General features: G+C 40.8%; 1 protein-coding gene across 2 annotated transcripts in view; it reads right to left on the bottom strand.

Annotated features, from left to right (window-relative positions):
- SMURF2 (SMAD specific E3 ubiquitin protein ligase 2) overlaps nt 1-20,827 on the bottom strand; it is a 58,154-nt gene that overhangs the window by 31,198 nt on the left and 6,129 nt on the right. Inside the window, exons 1-2 of one of the 2 annotated variants that reach the window (XM_051797656.1) lie at nt 6,179-8,776; nt 1,091-1,129 (exon numbers count right to left, since the gene is read on the bottom strand). In XM_051797656.1, the coding sequence (XP_051653616.1) occupies nt 1,091-1,129; nt 6,179-6,314 (175 nt within the window). In that variant the 5' untranslated portion in view covers nt 6,315-8,776. Of the gene's footprint in view, nt 1-1,090; nt 1,130-6,178; nt 8,777-20,827 lie in introns of those variants that run through there. The other variant, XM_051797657.1, reaches the window with a different exon arrangement.

The raw sequence follows: 20,827 nt of genomic DNA, 5'->3' as shown, positions 1-20,827 counted from the left end.
ACAACAAAAATCAGTGCTAAGATGGTGTTGGACTGCCCAGCTGGGCAGGGAAAAGCAGCAGGAGCAGCCCAGAATCAGCACAACCAACTGATGGATTCCACCCAGGGATTCACTGACCCCAAGGATGGTCCCACCACTGCTGCCCCCAGCTCAGCCCATCCTGTCCCTGTTCCCCCTCATCCTAATTCCTGCCCTCACCCCAGTGCTCAGTGACTCAGTGGGGGAACTGAGGGGGGAAAACATGAATCCCATTTGCTGTAGTGCAATTTAGGCCCAGTTCCACTTCCTCAGGTGACTCAGGTGCAGCTGGGCAGGACAAGTGCCAGGGAAAGCACGTGGGATAACGACAAGGCACGTGGGGAAGGGGAGGAACAGGACCTTGGGATCTGTGTTTCAGCACTCAAGAGCATCACAGAGCTCAAATCTTGAGTTGGTTTGGGTTTATTTTCAGGCACCATTAAACTGTCAAACACCCAATACAATCAATACAGAAATCTAGATCAAAGACAAGTATCACAAATCACTGTATCATCCCCTCTCCAAGTTGTTTCCCAAGCTCAGGTCCTGATATTTGGAATTCCTCCTGCTCCCAGGTGATCTGTGTGAGCAGACACAGAAAATAACATTCCTTTCTGCCTCCTTCATCTGCTTCTTAGCACTTCTTTCAAAACATTATTAAAATTAATTAAAATATAATTTCAGAGTAGCTTGGTATTATGAGGTGATTATTAATAATTAAGAAGCACATCTGTTTGCCTGACAAAAAGTTCTTACATGAAAAACATTTTAATAAATATATGACACTAATTGAAAAACATGTCATTTGCCCTAGTGGGTACATTTGTTTCCCACTCCCATAAAACCAGAGAGAGTGTGTCAGTGTTTTAATTATTATTATGAATCTGGTGAGTGTCACTTTAGAAAAAATTAGAAGCCCTGAAATAAAACAGTGTGAAAACATCAAAGCCCTCGCCTCCCTTATTGCAAAATTATCTTAATACAATGATCATGTGCAAACATTGGGCTACAGCACCTGCATAATATTTATCCCATCTATAAATAAATGTATAAAACTTTAACAGCTACTTACGGAAAAAATCCTTTTTCACCAGGTTTTTTGCACACAGTACTGCAAGAAAAACAGAAATACAAAATTAAGTTACTGGTTGCCAACTTGAAAAGAAGAAGTTACTTCACCTGTCCAGCATTCCAGAAAATCCTGCTCAAAATAAAATGAATATAAATGAAAACTGTGCTCCTTCATCATTTATATTGTTCTACAGCCCAGCAAAAGCTTCCCTGATCATTAAAAGGAGAGTATTAGGCAGCCAAGGCTTTTCTGTTATCCTGCATGGTAATAAATAAAAGGTTTTACCTGAAAAATATCTGGGTGGAGCAGACTAACTTCTAAGGCCAGAGTTTTGATGGTTCCAAAGATATCTTTTATTTGTAGAAGTTGATAATTGTTTCAGGCTTTTTTTTTTTTTGGTTTGTTTTGCTTTAAAAGGGGAGGAACATTAGCATTTGTCAACCAAAAATACCAAGGGGAAAACAATCTCCTATGAGAATAAATTTAAATAAACAAATAAATAAATAAAAGGTCAAAGGGGACAACTTTCATATGAAGATGCCAAGGCACACAATGAAGGCTTCTCCTCACAAACTGCAATACTGTTCAAGGCTTATCTATTATCACAGGTTTAATAAGCAGGAAATATTAGATTCCCCTGTGAAACATTAAAATATTTACTGATAACACAAAAGGATTCTTGGGGATTGAGTAAAAGCACAAATTCCCACAGCCAGTACAAAAAAAAATTAAAACCAGGGGAGGGGGGAGAGATATTTGGTTGGAACTGATACTGCAGGAGGCTCCTCGCTGTTCAATTCCCTGGGATGTTTTTCCTATGAGGTCGCCAATATTTATTACTGCCAGGAAATGCAAAGACAGGAAAGTGCATCCAATAATCCCATCCCAAAGACATCACCTAAACCCAAATGGAACTGGCCCTGCTTTCCCCCCCAGAGTATCCCCACATCGATCCTGAAGGGCTCCTGATTCCCTAATTTCTTTTGCAGCATCCGAGTGAAAGCAGGTAGAGGTCCATGAACATCCTCATGGGGATTTCCATGGTCAGGGCACAGAATCACCCCCCTGAACAGTCTGAATCAATGGAATTCGTGTTTTCCCCATTTTTACGTCCATAAAGATGTAGATTTTAATGGAACTTTTTTCCATGGGAATTCAGCACTGCAAAATCCAGCTCAGGTCTAAGGAGTTTGGATGCTCCAGTCAAAACAGAAGGTGACACCTATTAATGGCTGCAGGTAGTCACAGAACAATCCTCTCACTTTGACATATTCCACAGGAAAGGCACACACAAGTTCCCAGGAACTTTGATTCAAGGGGCTGCTAACAATAATACCAGGAAAAAACCTGCCTGTTTCCAGGTTGTCAGCTGTTGGGTTGTTTTAAAGACGATAAAAGTAATAAACAGAATTTCTCTCCATTCAGCAGCAGGGCTCCATTTAAAGGATTTCCACCCAATAATTCCAAACAGTCAACAGCAGTAAAATACTAATGGAGAGCCAAATGTTTTAGGTATTTCTGATACCTGGAGTTCAAGCACATGTAGAAAAGACTGTCACACCACCATCTACTCCACAGAACATTCCAATGAAGTCCTTAGGATGATGTAATAAGAACCCACAGTTACTAAAGAATTCCATGTGTCCAGCAATTTAAAGTCTACTCTATTCATACCATTGAGAACAACTTAAATGTATTTGAAGAAACAGATAATAAGACAAACCTAGCAAACTGCTTTTGCAGCTCCTGAAGATTTAATTACAAGAATATTCTCAGCCTGAGAACCACCTGCCCAAGAACTGCAAGAGGTTATTGCTCACCAGCAACCTTTCGGGTAGTGGTGAAAAACTTCAAGCAAAATAGATGCTTATATAAATGGCCCCTTTTTTTAAACATCTAAAAAAGATAAAATTACTGTCACAATTTCAACCATTACAAGTAATGGGAAGTGTCACATGAAGGTGAAGGCTTTAAATCCAATAGTTAAGTCAAAATTCATCCATAGCACAGTGAGCCATACAGGGTGCTCCTGGGACTGTATAATGTCCAAGACAAAAGAGGTTTGACTAATCTTTTGAGAGACAAATTGCAAGGTTAACTAATTACAACACTCCTTTTCAAAAGTACAGCAAGCCTGCCAGTGTAGTTTAACCCAAGTCCCATTTTTATAAGATCAGGCACATGCACAGCACACAGACTAATAACTGCTCCCCCAGCAATTAGCCAGGAGTGAACAAACTAATATTTTTGGCTCAAGATTTCCCTCTCTAGTAACCACATTTAAGGAAAGTCAGATGTCAACCCACTCTGGCTTTGTCAGGTTAACAAAACAGGAGAGATGCTGAGAAGCCTTCCATTAACAACACCCTCTGTGCCAGGTATTTTAGGTGAAAAAGCCCAGGTCCCAGCTCAGTTTTAAGTGAAACAATCTCCTTCCACACACAGAGCTCTAATCTAGCTCAGGACTTTTTTTGCACAACGCTGGTGGGAAAAGCACCAGAGTTTATGCTCCACTTTTCTAACAGTTTCAACACCGTATTTCAACCTATTCTGAATATTCTGATAACCAACTGATTAATAGTTCCTTGAGAATAAAAACTAAGGAAGTTTGGCTTCCTATGGATTTATGTTTTGTGGTTGACTGAGAGCTATAGCTGAGGCTTTTCCCAGCAGTCAGACAGACACTCTCCCACACAGACCCTCCCGTGCTCCGGCAACTCAGGATCTCCTGCTGCAGCTTTTTCCTCTCCCTCCAGGTCCCTGCCTGGGTCTCCTCTTTATCCAGGCAATGATTCTCAGAAAACTCATGGGACTTCATTATCTCTGAGTCCTCCATCCTATGTTCCATTTGAGCTAAAGATTCAAAAAGCAGAAAGAGCCACAAGGAGATTTATTTCCCTGGACAAAGCCAAGTTAAAACGCTGACGATTCTGGACCCAACCCATGTCATTATCAGATCTACCACGAACAGGTCCTCCAGAGGCACAAGGGCACAGGAGGGGGTTATTTGTTATTTGTACGTGCTTGTTTTAAGGCACTTTTTATTGAAATTATTTTAAAACAAGAAGTGAAGCTGTTTAAACTCGCACTGGAACTAGAACACGAATCAATGGCTGGATACACTGGCACTGGCTAGGGGAAAAAAAGGGGGAGTGTTGTGTTGTAAGTGCATCATCAAATGACATTAATGCCTTCTAGCACACATCTGTAGATAAAGTATTTATTACAGGGTATCAGTGAGTCAGTGGATAGTTATGTTTTGTGTTTATTGCAGACTTCCTGGGTAGTCTACAGACAGGAGAACATTAATATTCCAATATGAAGGAACAATACATACGTGCCAAGACAAACAGCACATCAATTGTACATACTATACATACATTAAATATCTTTTTATCGTGCTTTATGATCTCATTCTAACATATGCTACTCAGGTCAGCTCACAGAAACTTGAAAAGAGCATTATATTATAAGCTACCCAGTCTCCTTCTGTGACAGCTTTGCTACAAAACACTCAAAAATAAGAATTAAGTGATTCACGTTTGCCAATTTCCTTTTTTTGATTTATTACTCCAGTGACTGACAAAGAATGGTTTACTGAAAAGTTATTTAACTATTGCAAGTAAATGTAAAATATTTAACATCCCCAAATTCCTGCCATCTATGTGTTAGCTATCAAAATTTACATGCAATTACAGAGGGGGGTGTGAATAACTAGTTAAACCCACATAAAAATTGACAGGAACTATGAATATTCAAAAGGTGAATTTTACAGAAAGATAAATATTTGTCTCATTTTCTGAACTCTTCTTACTCTTTTTGAAGAACTCTTGTTACAACTGTTTTCTACTTTGGAATCATTTTTACAGAAAAATCAAATTTTTAATGACATCAAGCTGTTGTTGTGGAAGGCATCCTATGTTATACATTACCACTATTTTATGTCAGTATTAAAAAGTATGCAGAGTAGTAAGTATATCAATAACACCATGTCTCTTGATTTATGACAAATGACCAGGTTTAAATGTGCTTGAGGTAGGAGCACCTCAGGGCTACAGCTGTAGCCAAGCACAATAGAAATATACTGAGTTTAAAATTTCTGTGTTAAAAAATAACATTGCTTGAGCTATCTTAAGTAAATAATTGTTAAATGTGTGTATATTTGAGACATGATCAGTGAAAGGTAACGGGAAGACAGGTAAGAAAATAAAAAGCAATCAGAAATGTCCATGGAAGTGAGCACAGAAGGAAACCCATAATCAAGACATTTAAAATTACACAACTTAGTAGGAAACCCCCCATCCCATGTCAGCCATCCATGAGAACCACCACTGTGTCAACAGCCAGCCCTGAGGTTCCAGGGAAGGAAAGGACTCGCTCCAAAGCTAAGATTATGTTTACTAATCTTCTGGCTTTCCACGTGTCATCACCACAGAAGAACAAGCTCAGCCTTCCCAACCCAACCAACAGTTTTGACGTTATAATTCCTGTTGGTTTTTTTCTTTCCCCAAGGGTTTTTCTCCCAGAAGAAGTGCTTGTTCCAGAACATATGTAACACGTGGGAGAGCGAGCAGAAGGACAGGCTGCCTATCAGTTTTTACCACAAGAGCTCACTTGGAAGACAAGTCTTTCTCCCCCTACAGAAAGAGCATCTTTTAAGGAAAGCCATTAGTGCTGGGTTTGTGATCAGATCCCAGTTGTTTGCATGTTCTGTGCAGTGCAATACAATCACTGAAATCGGTCCCAGCTGTAGAAACACAATGCTGGGCTGTTGCTAATGTGTGTTGTACTGATAATGAATGGTCGTCTATGCTTTAATCTGAATAAAGCTCCCAACTGCTCTGCCTCTCCTTGCCAAAAATTCCCCTTCCTCCTCCAGACTGTGGTTGCATTCCAATTACACTGCTGATTGGAATGAGCCTGCTTGGGGGAGGGAGAGGGAGGGAGGCAAATGAAGGCACACACACACACCCCTCCTGCCTTCGGAGGGTGCCCCTGGGACCCAGAAACCGCCTGGGTGTTTGAACCTATGGCTGACACAACGGACTTCTCCCCACATTGTGCAAAACTCTTCGTAAATTCACTTACTTCTCACAGAAAAGCATTTGTGACAGGCACAGGTTCCAGCAGGATGGCTCAATACTTGAAACGTTTCGAACAAATTCCTACTGGTTTCTTCCATTGTTGGCAGGCTCCAGAGAAACTTATATTTTTCTGCTTGCATTCCCTCCTTGGACCTGCCTGAATTCCCACATGGGAAGATATAAAACAGGAGGTCTTCAACTGTTCATCGAACAAAGAGCTGTAAATAACACCACACGGATTTGCAAATCCAGCTGTTGAGGTAAAAACTTCCTCAATTAAGGTTTTGAAACAAAAATGTTTATCCCAACTATTCACGTTAAGTTTTATTTTACAATTAATCTCTCTGAGCATTTTTTTTTTAAAGTTTCATTTCCTTAGAAAGGTGCTTTTTCTGCAGATGGACAGAACAAGCGACAGGACGCGATCGTAAACTAAAAGTTGACTTTCACTTAATGAAATTCCTGCATTTTGGAAGATTGCAATGGATTATCGTCAAGAAGGGGCACACAAAGACAGGTAAACCTAACAAATATGTGTTTTACAGGTGTGCAGGGGTTTGAGTAAAGAAGGGTTTGCAGCATGAAACGGGTCAGAACGCAGCAGCTGAGCGTTATCCCAACCAGGATGGGTTTCATATTGCACCCCCCAGGAACGGGGCTGCAGCTGTTCCTCCCTCCAAGCAGGTCCACAATCCCAGGGATGCCAAGGTAGAGCAGGAAGCTGAACTGGCTTAACAGAAAATTAACCTTCTGGGGAGATGGATTAGTTGGCCATTGGCTCCAAGAGCTGCCTGACTTCCCCTGCAGTCACACCATCCCCAAACCTGTGCAGCTGCAGAGGAGGGAGGATCAGCCACTCTGCCCTTCTGATGGCAACACACAGCTGCACTGGAGAGGTGCACCCCATACCTTTACATTGTTTTTCAGCTCTAAAAACAAAGTACACCCCCCAATATTTTCATTTTAATACAGACTGATAGTTTTTCCTCTTGCCTCTGTTTTGATTTTGCCCCCAGGACACCAAAATAACCAGCTAACACCCCTCAGGTTTTCAGAGACATCTCTAATTTCTAATCCTCTTTCAGAGACACAATCTTCACCTTAAACATTCGGGTTTTCTATTACCCAAAGAGCAGAGTTAAACCACAAAAAAGCATTTCTCTTGCAAGTGTACACACAACTGCTGCCAGGCTGCTCTGTTTTAGGGGCAGCTGCTCTTCCCCAGGCTCCCAAAGCACCAGAAATTCAGAATAACCCAACGAGCTCTAAACCAGAGTCAGTACAAAACACATGCACAGAGGCTGGATGTGAATTAGGAACCTCACAACATGATCCTTTCTGTCCCTGTGCTGTGGGAGTCAGGACAACTTGGAAGGGATGGCAACTTCTCCAACAGGCACAGCCACCTCACAGGTACATTTAGACCTCTCAGTGGTAGGAAACAAATTTCTAATTCTCTTTCAGAATTATACATCCCATTTAAACCTAATGCCAATTTACAATCGTGTACTAATTCTACTAAGAATATGTGTTAGAACAATTCAAAAGCACTAATGGATTTTTAAAGTGCTATTTAATATGAACAGGTTGAAAAAAAATATTCAAACACTAGTTCTAAGTGACATATAAAAGCATCACTGCTAGGCTTATGTCCAAACACAAGGTAGACAGCTTTAAAATAAACTCTATTAAAATATGCATTAGGATAAACATAGTACTAGAAAAGAACTTTTAACAAGAATTTCCTTTAATAATTGTTAAAATTCTAAATTGTCCCATAAACACATTTCTGTAAGTTCAACTTCCAACACAAGCCAGACACTAAATCCTTAATATACTGCATGTAAAATGAAACCCATTTCCAAGGATCACATGCACCTGCTTATAAGCATTGTCAGCTAGAAATCTGTGTCTCAACAACCCAAGATTATTCCTCTGGGACTAAACAAACAAAACCACAATAACCTGCATTCAAACAGCAACACGGATATCCAGAAGTGACAAATGCCTTAATAACACAATATCATTTAAACCACTGCAAAATATGCCAGAAACTAACAGAGTAACAGCACATTTTTTTCTTTCCAACAGATTCACTCCATTAAATTCCACCTATAAGAACAGGTTGTGCTTTGAGCAGATTTAGAATTCTAGACCCTCATCGCTCGCCTGGGATACAACTCACAGAGATTAAAATTCCAACCGAAAACACCACACATTTCTCAGGTTCACAAAGATGCACTGCACCACTGAACAGAAACGGTTAAGCCAATAAATCATTCATCTCATGCAATAATAAAATTCTGGGGCAGAGTCTCCAAGGCTATTTTAAATTCCCGTAAGGAAGGACGACACGGCAGCGACTCCAGACTCCAACAGTCTGTGCCGGGGACGTCTCGGGGACTCGTGGCCGGGGCCAGATGGAGCCTGCCTGGATTTGCCATGTTTAGACTCCTGCTTTTACATCACCATGTCTACTTCACAGTATTGTTTTACTGTAAACAAAAGGCTTCCTTTTCCACTTCTCCTCCCTTACTCCACTCCAAGCCAAAAGTAAAACAAAACCCCCAGCTCCCCCCACGCCATTGAATTCCTCCTCCCAGCCACTGGTGCATTCCCCTTTCCCAGGTTCGCCCGGCGATGGGCTCGGTGCCACACACGTCACCCTCCCTATTCATGTGTCCAGGGTGTCTGACACGCCTGGCAAGAGGTAAAGGCAAGAAATTATGCTGCCACTTCTGCAGTGAAGGTAGCAAATCCTCCCAGGAAGGTCTGCAAGTCTCTTTTCTGGAGATTCGTGTTTGAAGCAGTTAAATTGAGTAAGGAGGTGCAAAAATAGTTGGGTTTGGTTGGAGGTTTTTTTAGCTATATTATGTTCATGTTACAGGTGAATGATACAGGATGAACCATCCCCATCAGGGCTCTGTGTAAATCAGGGTTTCAGCCACAGCTCAGTGAGAAAGGAGCAGAAGTAACACGTGGGAAACTTAAAGAAAACAAAGGCTATTGGGAATATTTGCATTTCCTGGTTCAGCGTGGATGGAGCCTCTCAGACCAGCCAGGATGTTTCTAATGCATAACTTTCATACACTAGAAATTCCATTTCATTTCTCCACCCTACTCCAAAAGGGCCTAACCCTCCCATCTTGCCCATTTTTCAACATCTGAAAAACCACTACTGTGCCATGAAGTCATCACCAGACACCACTCACAGAGACCAGGCTGGTCAACTGGGCTGGGGGGAACAACACAGCTTTAAATCAACAGCCATCAGAAGACTTTCAAACCAAGAGTCAGCAGTCAAGGATCAATTTTCAGACCAATTTCAAATATATCCCTTCTGTTTCTCACATTGATAGCAAGTATAAAATTGTATTCCAGTAAACAAAATCAGGATGGGAAACACCAGCTTTGCTGTTGTATTTGCTGTACCATTCTCAATTTTTTTACCCTCCAGCAGTATTAAATACATAGTCTGTTAAAAAAGCTTTAAGTTAAAGTAACATTACCAAGATTAACTAATCTCAAACCTGCAGAGGTGGTTATTATATTCAAGTGTGAGTAAAGCAAACTCCAATACGAGTATTAACTCAATTATCCAAGAAATACAGGAATAAAATAATTTTGAAGAGCTCAGGCAAATTCATCTCAAACCCTTAGAATCATTGTTCTTAAAATCTTACCTCAATCCTTAAAGACTTGTTTGCAATCCCAGCAGTCAGATTTTAACCACAACAGAAGCAGCCAATCCAGAATTACCAACTTGCAAAATACTTAAGAGAGCACAGCATCCTTCCTCTGATGGGTAAAAAATAAGGTAACATGGAAATCTGCCCTTGTATTTCTTAGTTTCTTTTGATAGGAACAGGAGTTGAGGGGGAAAAGCTAAGAGAGAAAACAAATTCTAGCTCTGCCTGATGTGTTTTGTGCACCTCTGGAAAGGTGCCGGGGGAAAACATGGCAACAAGGAGCAGAGCCCTGGGATTTGTTTCACTGCAGTAAAACTCTCCACCCTCTGAATGAGCCCGAGTAGAGACACCAACAAAAGAAAGCCATGATCTAATTACCAACCAGACAAAAATGCCCTGGATTTCCAAAAGGGCTCAGGCAAGAGGCACCTGCAGGTCAGTGGGACTCCTGGGTGCCCGGGATTGGGGATCCCAGCAGCGTTCCAGGAGCGCTGCCGTCCCTGGCAGGACTCAGCCACACGCCTCATTTACACCAGGAACTCTCCCAGCTCTGTCTCTGCTGCAGACATGATCCTTGGGGAATGCCACTGCTTTTCTAGGAAGAGGCAGAAGGAAAAGAACCAGGAAAAAAAAAAAAAACCCCAAAAGCACGAGCATCATTTATTTACCCTCCCTGAGTAATTTCCACTCCTCAGCAAAATGTTGTAAATATTCGTTTTGTCAACACTAACAAAAGGATCGTCAGCTGCTTTGTAAGGAAGACACAACGACAGAAACGGGAGAACTTTTGTTAGGGGAAAAAAAATTAATTCTGGCGTTTCAAATCTGTAACTTGAATTATTTCAGTAATTTAAAAAAAATAGTTCCTTAATAAATAAAACTTAAAGAGTTCAGGAGGATCATGATTTTGATAGTATCACTAGTAAAAATCACTAATTCAGCATCTGCCCTTAATCTAAACTCCCAGTTCAGCACGATTTACACACCTGATGTACTCAAACCATGTTCTGTGGGGCAATACAGATGAGTGATGGACTCTCACATCCTCCTGCAGGAGCACCAACATCCCCAACCTCAGACATTCTGTCTCCTCGCTAATTTGTGGATCCTGCCTTTTTCTCATTTAGTACAGTTGAAACATTCAAACACAATGTCCCTAGATTTACTTTTTTGGGGAAAAATTTTGTTTGAGTGGAATGCTTTCAATTCTGGAAGCTGCCTCTCTCTGGAACTTGGCGGTTTGGCTTCTGCCAAAAATCAAGCAGGGTCAGCAGGGAGATGTGTGGATTCTGTACACACCTTTCCTGGTTACTAAGCCCCTGATCATGGAATTCTGTCTGTACCTGAGAAATGCAACACCACGTCAGGGAGGAAAATGCCAGCTGTTTAAAAGCAGCATTTATGGAAAATTAAGGCAATGTCACCACTCAAACATCACTCTCATGTCCACTCTTATTCCCCATCAGACACCCCTGAAGCCTCATCTCCAGGAGATTATTGTATCAATAGACTACACAATTTATAAACTGATTTGGCTAAGTTATTGTACTCCTTTAACATGTGTAATATCTGTGTAAACAGATGTGTCCTACAGAACAAATCCAAACAGTTTAAGGAGCTGCTGCTGTTGAACAGAGATGAGATAATTGGATGAACAACCCTATTTATTTAAACTTATAGGAAAGCCTTGTTTTTCTTGTTTTACTTTGGCCTTACACAAGTTGCTTAAATTATTTGGTCAAATCAGTACAATTTATATTGTACTGTAAGAAATAATATAACAGGGATTTTAAAGAAACAGAACACCAAGAGATTCAGATGAAATAGCTCATTGATACGTGAAAATAAAGGATCTTGTGCAAAAATTTAAATTAAATTTTAAATTTCATTTAAATTTTACATTTACCATGTAATTTAAACTGAAACTTCAGAAATCTTTTGGGGAGATGCAAAGCTCAAGCAGGGAAAATAAAAGAATTTTGTCAAGAAAGAGGAGCACAGAGTAGAAGATATTAAGCAGCAGAGTGAAGACTAAGTAAGATAATGGGAAGGAGATGAGACAGAAAGGAGGAGTCTAAAGCTGAATACATGAATGCAAAAAGTGTAACACTGTGAATCAACACTCCCAGCAGTACAGCAAATGGGTGAAAATCCAGGGGAATATTCCCAACAAGTTAGAGAACATTTTATTACCAGGCTCCCCCAAAGGCAGAATGGGTGTTGAGCACAAGGAGCACAGAAGTATTTCCACTGATCTCAAACACCAGGTCTGAACTTCAGACAGTCCATGGGGACACGAGGGGGATTTTGGGGGGACACACAAATGGAAAGCCCTCATTTCCCTGGAGCCTTTCACTCTGGAAACACTCAGCAGTTCTGCTCACGAAGTGTTACACTAAATATCACTTGTAATTTCTACCATTTCTTTCATGGCTGCACATGCAAGATAAGAGCAGGCAGAGTTTTCCAGAGGAATCTTTACATTCATTCCCTAGACACACTGCTCCTTGGATATCTCAAGTGCTAACTGAGTGCTATCCAAGGGCACCCAAATATAATATACTGTTTAGTAAATAATTAACTTACCAAGTACAATATTTTTTCCTCTCACAACTACCTCCTATAACTGTAAAACAATCTCAATTACTTAATACTAAACACCTCCCAATGACTTAATTCCTTTATTGTCTCTATAATCTGTGTACCTTAGACCCAAGAGGACAATTTATACTGAAATAAGATCACATACACGCTAAAACTCTGATAATATATGAAGAGACAAACATGGTACGAACTTTTTCCTCTTTACATTCCCTCATTTGGCTTTGTAAACTGTACCTCCTTTCTGCATTAACTCAATTTAAGAATTCACAAATATATTTCCTGTTTATCTTTCAGTTGTTTATCATTTGTAAACTACAAATGGCATTACCAAAGTTAAATTGGTATAAGTTTTTTAAATACTAAAAATCAAAATGCAGCGAGCGCCTTGGAATTGGCATCCTGTGTTAAACTGCATCTCCAGCTAATCGTGGATTTGCACTAAATATAAGCAAATAAACTATACTAAGCCAGCTCAGGAAGTTGTGCCTGCACCCCTGACAAGGAACAACCCTCACTAAAAGGTGCTATTCCCAAAGGGTCACAGGATGGGAATGTTTTTAGGATGCAAAGTCAAAAAAAACCCACCTAAACACGTCCAAACATACAAAGAGATATTAGACCAAACAAGTCTCACTGATTTTGACCCTAAACACAGACTCGGGAGACAAGGAAACCCACGGGATTGGGGAAGATAAAGTGTTAATCACATATTTGGTGGTTTATGAGCCAAAGCAGTCTGAGGTTTAAACTGCTTCTGCTCAGTGCTCATCCCATTCAGAGACGATGAATCATTTCCCATTTGGCAACACTTCTGCCTACAAGGCTTGTCTTCTGTGAGATTTCTCCTGGTGCCTTGTAATAGATTTGCTAATTTAGTACACCTGACTCGAGCAGGGGCTATTGTTGCCAGCTGTCAGACTAGACCTCGTCCTGTTTATCAGACACATCTCGGCCCTCTGTGCTGCCCCACTCACAAACACAACACTCTGCTGTTAATCCCAACGCAGTAAATTACTTTCTAATACCCTTGTTTTTCTTACTCCGCCAAAATACCAACACATCGCGGATTTAAAGCAACAGCAAAAGCAATTTATCCACCGCAGCTGGACTCGGACCAGTTCGTCCAATAACCACATTTTTTTGAAGTCATATTTGCTGTTCTAGTCATTCTGTCCGTGGATTCTCCCGAGTTCCAGCAGCAGAGGTTTGACTGTTTCAAACAAAGGTAATAGAAGCTCCCAGGGAGTGTATTCTAGTTTTTTAGGCAGGCTCCTCAGCTCTTTGAAAGATAAAGCAGAGCAAAGCAAAGTATTGAACGCCTCACACATATTAAAACATTTCCTCACCTTCCCCAGGGCTCTGTGCATGCAAAAGAAACTGCATTGCTGGCTGTTTATAAATACTTGTGTGGACAGCAGCTCTGTGCAGGGGCAACAGAGAAAATATGGGGCAGTTGGGCAGATTTGGGTTTTTTTGGTGTTATTTCCATCAGTTTTGCCTTTTTTTAAACCTACCTGCAGCGAATCTGGGAAACATATGGAAAAACAATCTGTGTATGACCAAACAAAATCCACCAGAATTAAGTCTTTACATTCCAGATGCCGTGACTCAGTTACACAGATGCACAAAACCAGACTCCCTCTTTCCAGGTTTCACACACGCTGTGCTCACAGAAACACACGCCCACGGATTAGATGCTCCTGTGATACTTTTACGCTTCTAAAGATTTTAAAACTCCTTTAATGAACGAATTTAGGTGAATGCACACAGCTAACAAAAATATAGAGTGTTGACACCCCTCTCTTCCATTCTCAGGGGGATGTGGGGCCACTTACTCATCCCTATCACTCAGATCTGGGCGTTTAACTCATGCTGAGCAGTCCAAAAGTACACCTGGACTCTCCCACCTGGGACTGGCCTGGGAGGCCAGACAGAAACTGGGATTCAACCGAAACTGGGATTCAACCGAAACCGGGATTCAACCGAAACCGGGATTCAACCGAAACCGGGATTCAACCGAAACCGGGATTCAACCGAAACCGGGATTCAACCGAAACCGGGATTCAACAGAAACCGGGATTCAACAGAAACCGGGATTCAACAGAAACCGGGATTCAACAGAAACCGGGATTCAACAGAAACCGGGATTCAACAGGCAAAGGCCATTTACCATGAGCAGGTTCCACACCACCCTGTGGTTATTTCCTGCTCTGTTCGTTGCCAAAATTAAATTTAACTATATTTGGCTACTTTTAGACTGGCAGAGGATCCCCTCTAATACGTTTTCATGACAATATCCACACAACACTCCACTGAAAACACCCTGTCCTTGCAAAGGGAGCACAGATCTGGACCTGCTGCAGGGTTAGCACCTGTTCTTCCAGGTGGGACAGAGGAGAGAAACCTGGGAAATAAAACAAGATTTTAGGAAATGGAGATGCACTCAGAGCAAACAGAACCTCAGGACTATATCTTTACCCCACAAGAGCTACACAGCCAGTATATCCCCTTTAAAGGTGCTGTTCCAGCAAGTAAAGAGACCTATATATATAATTTCACAAGGTTTTTCATTGTAACATTATGAATGATGAATCAGATATTGCATTTCAAGTATTATTCATCTGTATAATTTAAGCGAGCCCTGAGTAACCATTAAAGAAAAATATCTGCCAGGAAAAAATAACCCAGAATATATGATTCATTCACTTCTGAAACAATAAAAGGGTTCACTATAACAAAAATAACGATATTGTAAATGCTTCAATTAAAAAGTTAAAAAAACAGCCAAACACAATGAAGAAAGCATGCCCTCCAAATAAAAACAAACCACCAAATGTGTGTATGTGTGCAAATAACAAAACATCTCGTTAGAAAGAGGTAATTCCATGAAATACAGTAACACCATATCTGATGGAAATTGTACTCTATTCTTTAGCTATTTAATAGTGTTAGAACAACAAAGATACACCAACCTCTGAAACTCTGACAACTCATTAATAAGCTGATAAACTCATCCTTATTTCAGCACAAAGGTGATGTGTGTAGTGTGTGCCTGAAAACCAAACTGATCCTGACCAACCCCCTGGGAAGCAATCAAGGCTCTCACAGACCTTAAATCATGATAAAGGGGATCAGCTGAACAAAATCAACTATTTAACAGCTTTATAATTGCCAAAAGCTTTTTGGAAAACAAGTCCCACAGGGGCAGACTTTTCTTCAGCCTTGTACCAACCACTGGGGAGAAAGAGAAGCACTGTTAGGTAGCAACAAATAACACTGTACAAATGTGAAAACGGTTTTAAAAGCTCTTTTTTTCCCACAGTTAGACAATACTAAGTTTATTTTAAATGAAACTTGCAGTTTCACGTTGTTCATTTATTTTTAGTTTACTGAAAAAGAAATCATCCACCTGAATGCACCAGTAACTTCTCACTCTGTCCATACACAGAGATTTTCTGCACAGGCCTCTACAAGAAACTCCACTTAAAATACCTGCCTGTCTCGTGCTGGAGCTACACCTGCCCAGTACAGGGAATTTCTGATTTGTTCTTCACTGTTTAAACTCTTTTGCAGCTCCTGGGTGTGTGTTTAATATACACAGAGAGTGAAGATCAAAGTTTTTCACTCCACTGGCAACTCAGCGTAAACAAAGGACAGTGTGTTATATCCACCCCTGACACAGGAAGGTGCAAATCCAGTGGGGACAAACTGTAAAATTACAGAAATCTTCACACAGATCCATCAGAGAACACAAATTGTGCCTGTCACAGCTCATAGCTTTCTCTGTCCACTTGATACTTAACATATTAACATTGACTCTGAATAAAAATGGTCAAACCTTTCTCTCAATGAACTCATCAATAGCAGACAACACTTCTCTGGAAAATAAAATTATTTGTAATGCCCAAACCTGTGTGAAAAGGTGGCATGTAAATTAGCCAAGGAAACTTAACAACTGCATAATTCAATTATCATAATGAACAACCAGTTTTCTGAAGAAAATATTAACATTAATGAAGTGATCAAGATATCACATAATTTCTTAGACTCGAAGGTTTTTATAGAAAAAAATTCTCAGGTTTGTTAAAAGCTGAAGAATTCCTTTTGTTCTACACATAAGGAGTAACCCTGATCTTATCTGAGAGCCTTTTTAGAATTCTGCTATGAATCATGGCCACTTAGAAGCCAGTCCTTAATTCCCTATTTCTTCTCTATAGGATCAAGGTGATGAACATGGGGAGCAAAGGAACAGATGGTAGAAGTTCTGGGGAGGGTGTTTTTTCCTGTTTGTTTTTAAACTTGTAGCCTCTCTCCAACTGTGACCACTTACATTCTTTGCATTTATTATGCATCTTTAGTTCTTACAAAGCACCTCTGCTGTCCTGACCCTCCTTTCGAGCAATCCATGCAGTTCACTAATGAAACATCCCATGTGCACCAGCAACATTCCCTGGTTACAAATCCAAGTGTTAAAAAGCCTGGAAGAGGAGAATCCAGGCTGCCTCCATGACCCTGTGCCATGTTCAATGCTGCAGCACCACAGCCCAGCACCAACAGATCCCCAGCACCTTGTCCTGCCAAAAAATGTTCTCCACCAGCCGCCCATTTGCCCCGGACAGTTCCTTGTTCCAGGTCACTCCCTTCTCCTCCACCCTCATCCAGCTTTTGAGCCCTCTGCATTCCAGTTAATGCCTCTCTTCACACCAGAGCACACTGAGCTCAGCATTAACAGGATGAAATCACCTCCTATTTACTAAACCTGCCCCAATCCTTACCTGGCAGACACAGCCACACCTGCCCATTACCCTGTCGCAGCTTGAGCTGCTGCCCGAGAAGAAAGGATTCACAAGACCCAAGGATTTCTAAAAGATGTCTAATGTATTTTTAATCCCCTTCTTGAAATTGGTTGAATTTGAACAGAATGTTCCCAAAATAAATTCGGTCTGATTTAGCTCCTCAGCATGAAAACTGTGTTAGGCTGTTAAAGCACGGAACAGCGTGTCAGGATGGGAAGTGCTAACTAGAGCTGGCATTGTGAGCTCCAGCTTGGTATTCCAAGTTCAACTAGAGTTATAAATTCCACTGGTGGCAAATAAAAGGCAAAGATGTTCAGACAAAGCAATTCAAAACTGTGTTCAAACGACACGAAGCAGGAGCAAGTGCAGGACCCAGCACTCCCACAGCACTGAAGGGCCAAAGGGACACTCAAGGGTCAGGAGACCAGGGACAATTTTCCTGTGCATTCACTGCCACTCCACCACAGTGACACGAGGGGGTGGAGAACAAGTGCATCTCCAGGCATGGACCACACTGGGAAGAACTGTTGAAATGTTGAGACTTTAGTTCCTAAATTTCCATAAACTTACCAAAAATATAAAGCTTTTGACTGGGTCCAAAGCCCTCTGAGTGCAGATGAAGTTACATTATGCTGATGCACAGGAAATAGCTGACTTATTCTACAGGATGAACAATCCACCAGAGGAAAGGAACTTTCAGGAAAAATGATAAATATTGTAATGAGGAAATCCGAGGCACGTATTCACAATGCCACATTCACATCTCACACATGAACTGAAATCTCTTCATCATCTCTTGGCCTCATGAGCAAGGGAGACACGGACAAATATAAATATATAGTACTACTCCCAGGCAGAATAACTTGTTGTTGGGAGGGGAACCAAGAACTTTACTGTCTGTCCTTGCAGATGGGGCTACAGAACTTTTAACCTCCTTTTACCACCCCCTGTAAGAGCTACTGAGGGAACATTATGAACTGTGGGAACTGCTCAAGGAAGGGAGAGGAGAATCACACAAATATTTTATGACAGGCCAGGCACGACGCACGTACTCCTGAAAAGTACTCCAAGTCACTTTTTCCTTGCAGGCCTTCTCTTTTCCTGCTGCAGGAGGAGGCAGAAGCCAACAGCATTTTAAATCATCTTTCAACACAGTTTTAAAGTAGAAATCCCAAATAGGGAAGATGTTCATGAAAGGGCCACAGTGTTACAGCTTTCAGGGTAAGTCTCACCCTCCTTGTCCCCCTCATTAGGACCATCACAAAGATTTAACCCCTTTGACTTTTAAACAAAAAGCTGATACCCAACTATTTAAGGCAAAACTGGAATTATTGCATGGAATTTACAGCATTTGCTTCTATAAGGAAGCAGGGGCACTTCCTCTGGGCAGCAGCATAAATGAGCTTGAACAGAGGTTTTTTCCTATTCAAACATCCATCCTTGACCATCAATTTATTATAACAGTGTATATATATACACACACACACATTTGAAGATTCTGTTCACCAACACCTTGTGCTTCACCAAACACCCAGAATTACTAGTTAGACATTCAGAAATGCCACATACACAACCCGCCTGAAATTATGAAAGATGGTACAACTTCTTAGGGTTGTTCACAAGCTTTAATTACCAAGAAGCTCCACCCTACAAAGTTTCTTATATCATATCTGATACCATCTTTTATAAATTCAGACAGAAGTACTTATTCTGCTGCTAAACAAAGAAGAGGACACCTTAGTATTACCACACTTAAGCACAATTCTATTACTCATTTAGTCCTGCACACAGTCTTCTGTACAGAGCTATAAATCATTATTTTAATAAATCCATCAGGGAACACAGTGAGAGCTTTTTTCTGAAAATAAATAATTCTATGTATCATAAATTAATCATTTCAGAACAATATATAGTGAATATTTTCTGGTAAGAGTTGAACTGAAGAACTCTTTGTCATAAGGACACCTAAATGCTTGGTACAATTAATGCCATGAATTTCTAATCCCAGACAGTTAAGCATGAATGTAATTCTATGAATTTTATTCAGACATGTTTCATTCCTGTTCATTTTTATTTTATTTTTTTTTAATCAGCCATGTCCATAAGTACTCTAACCCAAATACATCTTTCCTCCCCACCAGTAATAAAAGTGGATTAATTTTAGTACATCTACATATTTTTCATGAAAAATACCTGCATCTGGTAGATTGCATTTCACTAAAATGAAACACTAAATTACTAAGTACACTCCATCTACTTTCCTCATGTCCTATGATACACACAAAGCAGTTTTGCCACATGTAATTTCACAAGTGCACAGCCTGGTCTTTATCTGCATTAGAAAGAAATCCCCAAATTGCCTCAAGTTTTCAGCAAATGCCCCTAATATTACCAATGCAGATTCCCACCTTCAGTTCAGTTCAACTGCATCTCTAATTGAATTTATGTACTACCTATATATAAACTCCAAATCAAATGGTTAAGCATGTTAAAAAGAAGCATCATGACAGATATAATTAGTTATGACTCCATTTAACTCCATTGGTAATATTAAAATCTGGGTCAAGGCAGAAGGAAAATGAGTATATGTCACTTGTTTCAAACTACTCCACGTGATCAGCCAAGGGCCCTCTGTTGTGCACACACCTGAAAAAGGGGGATGAGAGGAAGAGGTGGATTTTTTACTTGGATATATCCCTCATGTGACAGCACAGAATGGAGCAGAGGGACATGTCCATCCCTAACAACAGTGCTGTGGGTTGGAAAGCTTTCCCCTGGCATTGTCACTCCAGTGTTTGTGGCAAGATGGCATCACACACTAATTTAAGCATGAATGGTAGAATCTGGGTGCATAGTTTTGCTGTGACCTGGAAATTACATAGTCTGGACATTCTCTGCATATTTGAAAGAACTCAAATGAGTGTGTTGCAGAAAGGACCCACTGAGCCCATTACACTGACAATGCCATGGCTGGAGTCACTCTCCCTTCCTGCAAGAAAACAAGCCCTGGAAGTTGGGTTAAATATGTGCTGGCCAAGACTCATCCCAGAAAATTACCACCAGGATACAGCCACATAAACTCCCTGACTGCTGCTTTTTCTTTCACTTTCAGAATTTTGAAAATGTGAGTAACACTTCAACTAAGCAATACTTTATACTCATTTGGGGGGGTATCAGTCCTCCTGCTCTGCCCCAGCAACAACAAAACCAGTATTTTGAGGTAGAAGAGTCTGCAGGATGCTGAAGCACAGCTGATAGTACAAATCTGGCACGTAAGAGATAACTGAACCCAAATCACCTCAAATGCAGTCTCAGAAGGCCCAAAACAGATCCATGTTTTCTGTGGATTTAAACTCAAGGGAAACAATGTCCACGGGCAGAAAGTCAAAAGGTAGTGGCTCTAAATCCCAGCTTTACTTGGTTTATCCTTTTTATGATCTTGAGCATGTCTATTCTCCATCCTGTGTCAGCCTCCCCCTTCACCTCAGAGGATAATGCTCAGCCAGTTTTGTCCTGAGCTTTGTTACCTACCCATGAAGATTTCTTTAAAGTTACAAGCAATCT

Source organism: Manacus candei, unplaced genomic scaffold (assembly GCF_025592945.1).
Source record: "Manacus candei isolate 608988 ecotype Guabito, Panama unplaced genomic scaffold, ASM2559294v1 h1tg000047l, whole genome shotgun sequence".
NCBI classification, from domain to species: domain Eukaryota; kingdom Metazoa; phylum Chordata; class Aves; order Passeriformes; family Pipridae; genus Manacus; species Manacus candei.
Note: the sequence above shows the minus strand (reverse complement) of the source record. Positions and strands in the feature narration are given on the sequence as shown.